Genomic DNA, 15,277 nt, shown 5'->3' on the forward strand with positions numbered 1-15,277 from the left:
AAAATATAAACTTACGTGTTTCTAAAATTTTTAGGTCATATTAAGCATTTTAGTTCCACCTGCCATATTAATGCTAGAATATAAAACAAAGGCTGAGATGTCTCATATTCCACAATCTCAAGATGCCCATCAAATGACAATGGAAGATAGTGAAAACAACTTTCAAAACATAGCAGAAGAGATTCCCATGGTAAGGAGGAAAAATATTTTTAAGTAAATATAAACATTTTGTGAATAAATAATATGATAAGTGTTATTTTTATTTTAGGAAGTGTTTAAAGAAGTAAGAATATTGGACAGTAATGAAGGAAAGAATGAAATGGAGATACAAATAAAATCAAAAAAACTTCCCATTACAAGAAAGTTTTATGCCTTTTATCATGCGCCAATTGTAAAATTCTGGTTTAATACGGTATGTTGTATGTTTTCTAAGTTGTACGAGTAGAATGTTTTTGAAGTATAAGCTTTAAGGTACCTTTGGTCTAAAGTCCGTATTTATTTTGATATAACTTAGATCACTGACAAGCCATTTTCCACTTAAAAGAGCATAAATTTGGGGGTGCCTGGGTGGCTCAGTTGGTTAAGCGACTGCCTTCGGCTCAGGTTATGATCCTGGAGTCCCGGGATCGAGTCCCACATCGGGCTCCCTGCTCGGCAGGGAGTCTGCTTCTCCCTCTGACCTTCCTCCCTCTCATGCTCTCTGTCTCTCATTCTCTCTCTCTCAAATAAATAAATAAAATCTTAAAAAAAAAAAGCATAAATTTATGATTTATCATTCTATATGATTTGCCATCATATAGAATGATAAATGCTAACAAATCTTAATTCTGATTGGAACTAGAAATAAACTAAACAAAAATGTAGTAACCATGTGTCTTTGTAAGCAGGTATCAAATACAAATCAAATCTACCAAAAACATTCCTAAAGATTAACCAGAATAGACATGGATATATCTTTGTGCTTTAGGATTTTGCAGAGAATGTGTAAAATTTTTGAAATGAACCTTTTTGCAGTGTTAATTTGAAGGTAAAAAGTAATCTAGATCATTCATACAGTTTATCAGTGCTTATTTCCTTAATCATATTATGGTATATGTTTTATTATCTGACACATAATTGGCTTTTCTCTTGCTTTGTGGAAGAACAGTTTTTTTCTCCCAGATCAAAGAGTATTATAGTCCATGGGGGATGGACTCACCTCAAGAAACAGATGAGATTAGCCTCAGCTTTTTTTTTAAAGATTTTTTTTTAATTAATTAATTTATTTATTTATTTTGAGAGAGAGAGAGAGAGAGAAACAGCATGAGAGGGGATAGGGTCAGAGGGAGAAGCAGGCTCTCCGACAAGCCGGGAGCCCGATGTGGGACTCGATCCCAGGACTCCGGGATCATGACCTGAGCCGAAGGCAGTCGCCCAACCAACTGAGCCACCCAGGCGCCCTAGCCTCAGCTTTTAACCATGGGTTGAATGAATGAGTTTTTATTCCCCTTTCCAGAAAAATTCTTAAGTTGTTTATCTTGTTATTGTTTTGTTGTTTTTCGTTTTCGTCACATTTGCATTCATGTGAGTGACTTTTTAAAAATGGACAACCCTGGGGCACCTGGGTGGCTCAGTTGGTTAAGCATCTGCCTTTGGCTCAGGTCATGATCTCAGGGTCCTGGGATCGAGTCCCATGTCAGGCTCCCTGCTCGGTGTAGCATCTGCTTCTCTCTCTCCCTCTGCCTCTCCCCTGGTTTGTGCATGCTCTCTCTCTCTGTCACTCACTCACTCGAAAATAAATAAATAAAATGTTTAAAAAAAAAAAAAAAGGACAACCATGATGGCCAAATAGAAATTTCTCTTTTCTTTCCTTATTTATTGGAGTTTACTGCCCAGCCCTGCCATAGCTTAAATCAAGAATGTGGCTTGTTTCAATGCTGGTAGAGGCAAGGAGAATGAAGAGAGGATTCTTAGATACAATTGTCCAAAGGTGAACGAGTCTGGGTTTTCCTCTGAAACGAAATAACTCTTCAGATGTTGTTATACATAGATCTTATATAATATAATCTTTTTTGTTGAGAGTATCAAAGGTGGTATGTTCCTTTACCTAGGGAAAATGCTTTTCATATCTGTTTTCATTTCTTGGGATTCAACCTCAATGACTAGGAGTTAGGAAAATAGCAGTTGTCTTTCCTGGGAATGGTATTTGGTTCAGGGAAGGAGGAAGTAGGTAGTTTGTATTTCTTGATGATGATGGTGATGAAGTTCTACAGTATAATATGATACTTGAGGAATAGTATAAGTTAAATGGAATTATATGAACTATGCTGAGAACATAAGTCTTCTACTATAAAATTCTTCCTATGGGGAATACTAGAAAGTCATCAAAGTTCTAGAACACCATAGTTATACTCTTGGAACCATTTATGTTTTGATTGATAAATGCAATGTCTGCAATGAAGTTACTTCTAAAACTTTTTAATTAATTAATTTAGAGAGTGCATGCACATGAACCGGGGGAGGGGTAGAGGGTGAGGGAAGACTCTACACTAAGCGTGGAGCTAAATGTGGGGCTCAGTTTCATGAACCTGAGATCATGACCTGAGCCAAAACCAAGAACCAAGAGCTGGATGCTTAAACTGACTGAGCCACCCAGGCACCCCTAAAACTGTTTTAATGATGGAAGCTTGGAGATAGTTCACAGGGGTTCATTTAGTCTCTCTTTTGTGTGTTGGATTGAAAATTTTGATAAAATTTTATCTTGTAATTTATATTATTCATATTTTGTGTTTTTCATTAGTTGGCATACTTAGGATTTCTGATGCTTTATACATTTGTGGTTCTTGTACAAATGGAACGATTACCTTCAGTTCAAGAATGGATTGTTATTGCTTATATTTTTACCTATGCTATTGAGAAAGTCCGTGAGGTATGTCTGTAGTTTCTCCTACCAGTAACTTACTGTATATATGGAGGGTGTTTTGTTTGGTTTTCTATATGTATATGTATCTGTTACTCATAATCAGTATATAAGTGTGCTGTATTGCCCATTGAATTGTCATTTAGATTTAGATTCCTGTGTTTATCACATTTTTCAGTTTAAATTATAAATTTTCTAACATCTTGATTTTAAAAAAGTACTTTTTCCTTAAATAAATGTTTATACTTTTTATTCAAACTATTAACTACATAAATACAGTTTTATAACACACTGACTTAAATACTTCTGGATTATTTCATGTCTGTGCTGTAGATTTAGAGAATACATTATGTTGCAAAAACAAAGAAAGCATTGTACTTCCCTTCCACTTAGGTGTCATAGGAATTTATCTTCTTAAATATTTTATTATGCATTTTTAATTTCTTTGAGTGCCATGGTTTATATGTTTATGAAATCTGTTTTACCAGCATGTTTGAAAAAAATAAATTGTTAAATGATAAAGTTGTAAGTAATTTTTTAAATGCATATTCATAAAGGCTGTACAAGGATTCATTAGATTGTAATAACTGGTTGCCTCTAGTGGGAAGGAAAGTTAATTGGCTAAGGAAGAAGAATGGAAAAGAGGCTTTTCAATACTTATTTTTATATACACTTAATGATTTTGAAGCTATAAATGTATTACCATTCCCCACAAAAGAGAAATTTTAAATTCTTTTTAAAAATTTATTTATTTGAAAGAGAGCGTGCGAGTGGGGGGGAGGGACAGAGGGAGAGAAACTCAAGCAGACTACCAGCTGAGTGCGGAACCCAACAAGGGGCTTGATCTCATGACCCTGAGATCCTGACTTGAGCCAGAATCAAGATTCTGCCACTCAACCAACTGAGCCACCCAGGCAACGCAAATTTTTAATTTTTATATTCAAGAGAAGAGATGAGTACAGGTACTTAAACCATCGAGTTGTTTGCTTTCTGTAAATAAGACACCTTTGGGAAGATCCTATCAGGATATCCTGTTGTGTCAATGAAAAGTAAGACAACTTTCACAAGTATCTCACTTTCTAGAGAACTGTTCTAATTTAAGATTTCCAGCTTCTTAGTAGAATGACCTTGGTTGAATAGGTCATTTATTTGTGGGTATTTATATACATGTGTGTGTGTGTATATATATATACACACACACACACACACATATCTAGAAGGAGGATAAGAAGTATGTGTCTCTGATATCTTACTGAATTGTTTCAGTGATCAAATACATCATCAAAGCCCAAGATAATCAAACATACTTTGACAAATACCAAATGACAAATACTATGTAATTCATTTATATATGAGATCTAAGCAACAAAACAAAAGCAGAACCAGACCTATAAATACAGAGAACAAAGTGATTGTGGGGAAGGAGGGGAGGAGAGATGGGCAAAATGGGTAAAGGGGAGTGGGTGGCACAGGCTTCTAGTTATGGAATGAATAAGTTCTAGGGATGAAAGGTATAGCACAAAGAATATATAGTCAGTGGTATTGTAATAGCATTGTATGGTAACAGATGATAGCTACACTTGTGAGCGGAGCATAATATATAGAGTTGTTGAATCACTATGTTGTATACCTGAAACTAATGTAACGTGTGTTAACTGTACTTCAATTTAAAAAAATACTTTGAGGGGCTCCTGGGTGGCTCAGTCGGTTAAAGTGTCTGCCTTTGGCTCAGTTCATCTGGGATCGAGCCCCAAGTTGGGCTCCTTGCTCGGCAGGGAGTCTGCTTCTCCCTCTCCCTCCCCCACCATGGTCTCTCTCTCTTTTAAATAAAATCTTGAAAAAATACTTTGAAATAAAAAAATATAAAATTCTACTGTGATATTATAATTGAATGCTAATATATGTTTTAATAGGAGGAAATTGATTACTTAAACAGTTCAATTAGATTTTTTTCTTTCTTTTTTTTTTTTTTTACCCATAGATCTTTATGTCTGAAGCTGGAAAAATAAGCCAGAAGATTAAAGTGTGGTTTAGTGATTACTTCAATATCAGTGATACAATTGCCATAATTTCTTTCTTCATTGGATTTGGACTAAGATTTGGAGCAAAATGGAACTTTGAGAATGCATATGATAATCATGTTTTTGTTGCTGGAAGATTAATTTACTGTCTTAACATAATATTTTGGTATGTGCGTTTGCTAGATTTTCTAGCTGTAAATCAACAGGCAGGACCTTATGTAATGATGATTGGAAAAATGGTAAGTTGAGAGGCATCTGATAATACTCATGGGTTTATTGATATTTTTTTCTTGAAATCATAAAAAGGTGTCATTACATAGTTTTATTTGAACTAGAGAATGTTATTTCTTCAAATTGGCCAATCCTCAGGATATTAATTTTTGAAGAAAATATGTGATGGGATAAGATTAAGAAAACCATATTTTATTTGTTTTATCTTAAAATGTTTTTATTTTTAAATGCTACTTTCTAGGGCTATTTGAGGTCAGAATGAAAAAAATACAAGTTTGTTTTAGCTACTGTTTGTGAAGTTCTTTTCATCTTTACTAACGCTACCCTAGTCATCTGGCACCTGCAGCAATCTAGTAAAATCTGTTTATTCACAACCACTGTGGCCTATCTTAGTCTACATTATAGCTAGAGTAATTTCAAAATGCATATCTGAGTATGTTACTTCCCTACTTAAAAAAATTTTCTAATGCTTTCACATTACCCCTAGAGATCACTATACTTAATGAATTCCATAAGTCCTGCCAAATTTGTTGCTTTTAATTTTCCAATAGAAACATCTTCCTTGCTTTCTTTTAAGTGTCCTCTCTTAACCATTTTTTGACCTCTTATCTATGCTAGCTATAGTCACACAGGCCTGTCCATATATATATATTTTTTTTTAAGATTTTACTTATTTATTTGAGACAGAGAGAATGAGATACAGAGAGCATGAGAGGGAGGAGGGTCAGAGGGAGAAGCAGACTCCCTGCCAAGCAGGGAGCCCGATGCGGGACTCGATCCCGGGACTCCAGGATCATGACCTGAGCCGAAGGCAGTCGCTTAACTAACTGAGCCACCCAGGCGCCCCTGTCCATATTTTTTTAACATAACCCCTACCAGAGTACCATAGCTCATGTTCTTTCTGCCAGGAATGACTGTCCTCATCTACACTCATATCCTTAGCTCTTTTGATTACATACAGATCACATCTCTAACATAATTTTTGTTTTGGGGAGAGTTTTTTTGGTCTTTTCCCACTAGGTCAAGTTTATTTGCTACAAAGTTTTATGGGGCTCATGTTCCTCCTTTACAGAATATTTATCTCTGTGTCTAACCATATTTTAAACTATATTCTTACTGGATTATTTATGTACTTCTCTAGACTGAACTACTTGGAGTGTAGGAACCTTGTTTGGTTTTGGTCACCTTTATATCTCTAGTACTTACCATAGCGGCTGTCACATAGTACATTCTCCTTAGTAGTAACTATTGCTGGTTGGATGGATAAAACCATTACAAGTAGGAAAAGAAGACATAAAAATACTGAACATTCATTGTGTTTTAATAGATTGATTCTCTTAATTTTACATGATTAGCAGCAGATTATAAATTTTAAAATCTATAATCTTCTACCAAGTAGTTTTTAATGTTTATTCTTACTGCTATGCAAGATAGTATAACAATTATTAGGATAGTGCCTCTGAACTTTGTGAAATTACATTTCTCCTTTTTGATTTTACCAGTTCTGTAGTTATTTTAAATAGTTCTATGATCTAGTTTGGAGCTTGTCCTACATAAGTATTCTAGGAGATTATATATGGTGTTAGTAAACAGTCCTTGTGGTTTATTGATGAAATTAATGAGTAGGAGATATAGGGATTCATGGAAGGAGATAAATCTGTGGATGGTTTTATTAAAGCAGTGGGATATGATCTGTTCTTTGAAAGCTTAAGATAGGAGTAAAAAGGCACAACCTGACTGGAACTTCTTTTATGATAAGGAGTTGTTGGTTAGTTAACAAATTGGATAAAAGGGCATAGCCTGATTTACATAACACATTGAAAACTGGGACCTTAGAGAAAAAAATATAGGGGAAACCATTGAAGAGTCTCCCCTCCACCAAATTTTATTTTTCTTTTCCCTAAGAGGAATAAGTTGACATTTCTTTGTCTTTCCTTACCATTTCGGATAGACTTTTCAATGCATGGATGCTGAAAGCAGCTAGTCAGCTTATTTGTTAGATGATGATTTTCAGCCAGTGGGGACAGACTGAAAAAGTCTCACAAGTGTTTCTCTTGCTCAGCTCCAATTCCCCACACTAATCTTGTTCCATTATTATGTATTTGCAGGATAATGCAGCTCCAATTCCCCACACTAATCTTGTTCCATTATTATGTATTTGCAAGATAATGCTAGCTAATGTGGTTTATGTCTTTAGGTTCCTCTTCCCTCCCGTCTTCACGGATTCAAACTATTTTTTAAAGTTCCAGTGAGAACATCTTTTCCTGATATAATATGTCCAATATCTTGCTCTTTCCTACAGGTTTAACCAACTGGCAAGTTTTCTTTTTTAAATGTAGATGTCAGGTTTAATGTGCAATTCCTTATGCATTGAACTGAAAAATCTAAAGTTTGTTGTCCTACTTCTGCCATAAACTGCTTTCAGTTTCCAGTGGTCAAAAAGGCAAACACTATTATACTATTGTTTTGTAAAAGTAACTTTTCCTTTCTTATTCTAAAATAATTATTCATTGTAGAAAATTTTAGTAAATACAAACTACTGTCCAGAGACATCCACTGTTAACAGTGTGGTGTATACTTTTTCCATCCTTCAAGACATACAGGAAATACGTGCTTGTGTGTTAAACTCCACACAAATAAATGTATATAATAGCTTTATCAAAGTAGGCTGATTCTATGTGCTGTTTCGCAATTCTTTTTAAAGATCTGCCCCCTTTTAATAAATATAAAAATCTGTCCCTAGAGTTTCTGAAACCCTTTTCCTTAATTGTGGAAAATCTTTCTCTTCTAAATTAAATTTACCTTCTAAATAATCCCACTAGCTCATAGGATTATGAGCATTATGAAAATAAGATTTTTTTAAAGTTTTCTAAATATAAAGTTTAATTATTTGCTTTTTGAGACTACACATTCCCCTCCAGGAGAATGTGTCCTCTATTTCACCAGTCGAGAATTACTGGTTTACTGTTTGTCATATCAAAGAAGTATAAGTATTCACTATTCATCCATTTTGTATTCTTTCATAAAGTAGTGTTTCCAGGAAAAGTTAGGGGATTTAAGGCTTGTAGGGAAGAATTGGTTTTAGCCTAAAATTTTAGCATGCAAGAAGGTGCTCCAGCTCTCATTGCCTACCCTTACTGACTTAGTGGTATCAGGTTAATGTAATGGTAGTATACAGTAAATTAGAGGTATAGGAAATACAGAAGTGAACAGCCATAATAATAAAAGATGGAAATCGGGAAAATAGGGGGAAGCCAAGAGAAAGAAATAGAAGCTGACTGGATTTTCATCTGAATCTTGCCTCTCACATGCTCGCAGCACTCCTGCCAATTCTCCCATCCAAGTTCTGAGGAGCTTGAATATATATTTCATTTTCTTCTTTATCTGTGATTTTTAGAACTACCCTCCACCAGGAGTATTTATGTCTTTCCCCTCTTCAACCAGTCATTTATCACATCATTTTCTGTTTCTCCTAGTGCCGTTTTTCCCTTTCTACCCCCTTTAGAACTTTCAAAATGGTTGATATTCTAATTATCTGTTTAAACTAGGTGCTGTGGAGTGTAAGAAATCCTTCATTAAAGTATACCTTTAAATAATGAATAAAGGAGATGAATTTTATGGTAGTAGGTTCCTAGAGTAACTTAACATTCTTTTATCATTGTATATCTATTATAAGCTGTGCACTATACTAACCTGAAACTACAAAGATAATAAAACATGGTCCAGAGCCTCATAGAACTCACAATTTAGTACATAAGACAAGCATGTGAACAGATAGATAGCTACAGAAAGATAAACTTGTGTGACGACTGATGAGATAGTACCTAATTCTGTCATAAAGGCTTTTACAAAAAATATGGTATTTGAAAGTTTGGCAAATAGGAACTTTTCCTGAGCAGGGAATTTCTAATCAGAGAAAAAAGCTTTGAAAAGTTTGAAGATACAAAAGATGAAAATAGAAGAAATACTCCTCACAGTTGATATCATTAATAAAGATCACACTTATGAAAATTGCATGGTAAATGCTAACCTTTTCCTATTTGCTCCATGTATCTGTACATTCAAGCTAGAAATCCTCATTTTAGATATGTGAAAATGGGATATTTAAATATTTTTAATTAAATTTAGATCAGCTATAGGGAAGGTTGTCAAATAGGCTTTATGTGAAAAGCATGAAATCCAGAGGCCTCTATGAATCATTAGTCATAGACTGAATAATTTTAAGATACCTCAGTACAAATTTGAGTATGGTTTTGAATTTTTGACTTGGCCTTTTTCTTTAATTATGGATAAATATTTGGATTCTATAATATTTCAAATGTCATGAATAATGTATTGATGATATGCCTTTTAAAATCTTTTATCCCAAGATTTTGTTGAAAATCTTGTTATTGAAAATATACATTCTCTTAGTGTGTATGTTAAACCCTCAAGGCATTATTTGACTGTTTTACAAGTAAGAGAACAATCTTGGAGAGTATTAGGACTCTTCGATTGCATGTCACAGAGACTCAACTATAATTTAAAAAGGAAATTTATTGGCAGATGTGTAAGAATTTTAAAGATGAAGGATCAAGTCTAAATTATTACATATAAATCAATATTTTGAAATTTAAAAAATAAAAAAACCCAGACTTACTGTCCTCTTTAGCTTTCACATTCCTGCCTTCCATTTTTACTCTGACTATATATTCATTTGAAAAATACATGCAAATGTATAATTTTTTTAGGTTATTTTATTGCAATTACTGATTTTTTAGGTTGGTTTATTGCAGTTGTTGGTAAAGTACAGATTTATTGTAAATGTAGTCTACCTTGATCTGCGTGGGTTTTCCACTAGTAGATTATTTGTGGATGAATACTACATTGTTGGAGTGAGACAACATTCACTTTTTTAAGTATAAATGCTGAGCATTCGTACCCCTAATTAAGTGGATAGAAATTAAAGTTCTGTTATAGGATTTTACTTCACTCTTAGTTTTCTTGAGTAATGATTTCAAAATTCACATTGTGACTTAATAAAAATTATTTTTCATTGATTTATTAGGTGATAGCCCAATTAGGATTTTTTCAACTTTGTTGAAATTAAAGAATTGCAGACTACCTGATTTGTAAAAGGAATTTTTAACCAGTTAATTGGTGTCAGTTATTTTTTCAACACCCATGATGATAATTCCAGTTTGTTTTATTTAGCTCCTAGAGGTTTTCACAGTCCAGGATAAGGGACTGTGGTATAGAGTTTAGGGTTCAAGATGGGTGAGAAGAATGACTTTTTGTGTATGAAGTGGGCAAAGGACAGTTATCAAAGGGAGGTAGAAAAGTGAGTCTGAACCTCCAATACAACAACACAACAGTTTTAGGAAAGAGCACATAACAGAAATTGATTCCCTGAATCTGCCCGTGTGTCTATACCTCTTTAAATCTTCATGGACTCAAGATAGGCCGACTGCAGTTGGAACCAGTGATATGGTTCATTACATAGAATGTGCCCCTTTTAATATTGATTGCTATTGATTTATTATCATACCAAAGAGATGGAGAAAGATATTTCATATCCAATATTCTAAAAACTGGGCACCCAGATTTACAAAGGGAAAGTCTTTAGTACTGATGTTCTATCTTAAGGGGACAAAAATTGCATTGGATGTTTCAAATCACATTTGGCAGTTTGTACTAGATTATTTTTTTCTTTGATAATTGCTGTTTACATGTACAAAGTTTTTATTTGCTTTGTATTTGATATTTTAGTTATATGTGATCTTTTTGTTTTCCTAATATTTGTTGAATTGGTGTTGTAATTATAATGAAGTTATTTACTTTTGGAGACTAAAAAAAAAAAAAATGTGCCCCTGACCTATCTAGCTTCACAGATCAATTTTTATGTAATCTCCTTGATGTTAAGGTTTATGTAGTGATGAGATTTTCCTGAATGCTAATACTAGGAGTAAAAGGAAACTCAGAGATTCTAGTTATTTATCAGAACATTAGAACTATTTTAAGATGAAAAAATTGTCATTGTTTTTAAATTCCCATGTATTTTAACAGTGTTCATTTTTTAACAGGTAGCCAATATGTTCTACATTGTAGTGATTATGGCTCTTGTATTACTTAGTTTTGGTGTTCCCAGAAAGGCAATACTTTATCCTCGTGAAGCACCGTCTTGGACTCTTGCTAAAGATATAGTTTTTCATCCATACTGGATGATTTTTGGTGAAGTTTACGCATATGAAATTGATGGTAAGTGTTTATGTTTACAAATTCATCTTTTGGTTATTTTGTTTTGAAGTCAGACTTGCATTACAGTAGTATTACGTATTTTCACAAGTCAAACTATTATTACCAACCTGAGCCCTCCCAAAATACATTCGTTAATAAGCCCAGAAAAAAAACCTATAAAAATTAATCGAAAAAAGTATTTTAGAATTTTTTCGGCCACAAATGGAAATTTGGCCTAACCCGGCTTATACAATAAAGATATTTATTAGCTCATGTAACACAGAGTTAGAGGTAGAGTGGTCTTTGCAGTTTGTTAATTCATAGTTAAGGACACCTGTTCTTTTTCATTCCACTGCTTTGTAATCAGTGTGTGATTGATACAGGTTTCCCTTATGATTAGAAGACTGTCACTAGCAATGGGAGGAAAAGAGACAGGGTTTTCCATGGTTCTCTTAAGGGTGAAAAGTCCTTTTCCCCAAAAGCCTCCTATTGAACCTGTTCCTTAAATCTCATTAGCTCAAATTGGCTTCAGCCTTTATGTCTGAAACAGTTGGGGCAAGGGTAATAGGATTACGTTGATTAGATCAATCATGGTAGGTTGGATAAACTCTTGAATTAACAAAATTCAACTGTGAACGCGTTTTGTGTGTAAGGTAATTTTTTTTTAATTGTTTTAGCTAATGAGGCTAAATAACTTGTGAACATAGGTGATGCTGCTGACTTTTGGGGATGTTCTTCTACTGACGTCCACATTTGCATTTTAGAATCTTTATTTGATTAGTTTGCTCTTGATCTCTTTTGCAGTTTCTCTCCTGTCTTTACTCTTCCCTCACCCCACACCTGTGTTGCTCCCTACCCACCTATTTATAGGTGATTAGGTCAGGGGATGGCTACATACTGGTCTTTGTTTTCAGATGTTGCTTAAAACAGTGAGGTTTTACCAGCCTGGTCAAACTTTGTGTTCAATGCTTTCCTGTTCGGTGCCATTTTCAGGTTTTCATTTTCTGCTCTTTTTCCATTGTGGCTCTAGTTTAGTTGTTATAAAGCACTGGATATAGCTTTTTAGTCTTCCTCATTCTCTTCCTTGGGTATTTGCTACATCAAACAAATCTGAATAGAATGGAAATTGACTGATAAAGCTTTTTAAGATTGAAAGAACCTTGTGCATTCATTTGCCTATGAAACAATTTATTTGAAAGAAATGATATAGCCATTGAGTGTTTTAATGGTGTATATGTTTTTAAACGATTACTAAAGAAATGCTAATTGTATTGTAAGCATTTACATAAAACTTGTCACTAATTCATGATTATTCAATTCTAATCCTTTCCCTATTTAAATTGTTTTTGCTTAATTCTTTAATACTCTGGTGGGTACTAAAGCTCTTCTCTTCCTTTTTTTTGGTTCAGCTGTGTTTTGGCTTCAGAAACATTCCTGGTGGGGTTAATGAAAAGCAAGGAATTCAGACCTAATCATTGTATATTTGAGAGGCACTTTAACCACTCTTTCAACCCTCTGGTGACATAAGATAAACTCAGTAATTTTTATATTTGTAAATTTACTGTGAGTTTACCATACTTTTTTTTTTTTAAGATTATTTATTTGGAGAGAGAGAGCACAAGCAGGGAGAGTGGCAGAGGGAGAGGGAGAAGCAGGCTCCACTGAGCAGGGAGCCTGACGTGGGGCTCGATTCCAGGACCCTGGGATCATGACCTGAGCCGAAGGCAGATGCTTAACCGACTGAGCCACCCAGGCGCCCCTACCATACTTTATTTATTTATTTATTTGACAGAGACAGACAGCGAGAGAGGGAACATAAGCAGGGGGAGTGGGAGAGGGAGAAGCAGACTTTCCGCTGAGCAGGGAGCCCGATGCGGGGCTCGATCCCAGGACTCTGGGATCATGACCTCAGCCGCTTAACTGACTGAGCCACCCAGGCACCCCCAAAATTTTTCTATGTTGGAGTATTTTTAAGTTTTATTCCAAGTGCTTGCCCAGAAGCTTTTTTAAAGCGTCTGAAACAGATTTGTACATAATTGAAACTTCCTTAAAACAGACAAATACTAATTAAAAATAGTTAACTGGTGTAGAAACCAATTGCACTGTAATTTAACTAAAATTTAAATTTAAAAGGTTACTGGTGTGATTACTATATCTAATTTTTGTTCTTCTTTTCAAAGTGTGTGCAAATGATTCCACTATCTCTCAAATCTGTGGTCCTGGAACATGGTTGACTCCATTTCTTCAAGCAGTCTACCTCTTTGTACAGTATATCATTATGGTCAATCTTCTTATTGCATTTTTCAAGTAAGAATTTTATTCAGTTGCTTAATGAGATTTTAACATAAAATTCTCATTTTGAAGGAAATATACAAAATTTCCAATCTAAAGATTTTATTGAAGCTTAAGCTACTAAAATTATCTTTGAAAATTACAAATAAGAAGGCATACATTTTCAAATCAAATGAGACTTTAAGTTTGAGACTTAATTATATTTCAACATGCAGTTCTTTTATAAATTTAACCTTTATTTGGGATTTTTACTAAGTTGCCAAGGAATACATATGTTCAGTATATAAAACAGAAAGGCAAGTAGAAAATTCATCTATAGTCTCATTAATTAATTTTGGTGTACATCTTTCTGTTATTTATTATGAATATATATGAACCATTTTTTCTCTTCAAAAATAACGTTCTTATATTTTGTATACTGTTTTAAACTAAGCAAAACATGAATATTATTCCACATTAATAAATATCTCTCTCCGGTTTATTTTTTAATGCCTACCTGGTATTCCATGATATAGACCTTAATTTTTCAACCAATATATTACATTGTTCAGTTAGATTGTTTATAATTTTTTTGTTCCCAAAAACCATGTTATGGTTAAATTTTTGATCATTCCTTAATTATGTCCTTAGATTGTTTTCCTAAAAGTAGAACTGTTCAGTATATGCATTTTAAGGACTTCATGCGTTTAAGCTAAAGTAGGCCTGTATCCCCACATCCCTGCCAACACTAGGTATTGTTATCTTCAAATGGTCGCTAATTTGATAGTACATAAAAGTATCTTGTTTTTATATGCACTTATTTTGTTGCTACTAAGATTGAATATTTTCTTACAGTTTTGTTATTTATATGTAACTTTAAAATCTTAAGATATTTTCTGCTCATTTTTCTGGGAGTTTGTAATTAAGACCCTCAACGATACCAAACTTGTGCCTTATACTTACTGCATGTATTTTTTCCAGTTTCTCATTTGCCTTTTTTTTTTTTTTTTTTTTAAGATTTTTTATTTATTTATTTGAGAGAGAGAGAGAGCACATGAGAGGGGGGAGGGTCGGGAGGGTCAGAGGGAGAAGCAGACTCCCTGCCGAGCAGGGAACCCGACGCGGGACTCGATCCAGGGACTCCAGGATCATGACCTGAGCCGAAGGCAGTCGCTTAACCGACTGAGCCACCCAGGCGCCCATCTCATTTGCCTTTTTAGTCTTGTGTATAGTAGAGTAGTCTTTTGAATTCTTGTTTAGAACAGAATTGCAGTAAAATCTTTAGTATTTAAAACTTTATCATGTGATTTAGCTGTGTTTTATTTTTATTGTTACTCAAGCAATGTGTATTTACAAGTGAAGGCAATTTCCAATATTGTATGGAAGTACCAACGATATCATTTTATTATGGCTTATCATGAGAAACCTGTTCTGCCTCCACCACTTATCATTCTCGGCCATATAGTTTCTCTGTTTTGCTGCATATGTAAAAGAAGAAAAAAAGATAAGACTTCAGATGGACCAAGTAAGTAAAATATATTAAGGGAAATGTTTTTATTTTATCACTTATCAGTATTACCCTGAAGGTTAAGTATTAATTTTACTCAGAAGACGTAATTGGTTAATGTTACTATAAAAA

General features: G+C 34.1%; 1 protein-coding gene across 4 annotated transcripts in view; it reads left to right on the forward strand.

Moving 5' to 3' along the window:
• The window catches only part of TRPM7 (transient receptor potential cation channel subfamily M member 7), a 118,227-nt gene that overhangs the window by 71,544 nt on the left and 31,406 nt on the right, over nucleotides 1-15,277 (forward strand). For all 4 annotated transcript variants that reach the window (XR_010405020.1, XM_045900083.3, XM_064570481.1 and 1 more), the window contains exons 18-24: nucleotides 35-190; nucleotides 269-412; nucleotides 2,780-2,908; nucleotides 4,881-5,159; nucleotides 11,214-11,388; nucleotides 13,548-13,674; nucleotides 14,979-15,163. Coding sequence is in view for 3 of the 4 variants with exons in the window: in XM_045900083.3 (XP_045756039.1) it covers nucleotides 35-190; nucleotides 269-412; nucleotides 2,780-2,908; nucleotides 4,881-5,159; nucleotides 11,214-11,388; nucleotides 13,548-13,674; nucleotides 14,979-15,163 (1,195 nt within the window). In the remaining variant the exon portion in view is untranslated. The remainder of the gene's footprint in view (nucleotides 1-34; nucleotides 191-268; nucleotides 413-2,779; nucleotides 2,909-4,880; nucleotides 5,160-11,213; nucleotides 11,389-13,547; nucleotides 13,675-14,978; nucleotides 15,164-15,277) is intronic.

This window comes from Mirounga angustirostris, unplaced genomic scaffold (assembly GCF_029215605.1).
Source record: "Mirounga angustirostris isolate CCGP_5_RB_7025 unplaced genomic scaffold, mMirAng1.0.hap1 SCAF_9, whole genome shotgun sequence".
NCBI classification, from domain to species: Eukaryota; Metazoa; Chordata; class Mammalia; order Carnivora; family Phocidae; genus Mirounga; species Mirounga angustirostris.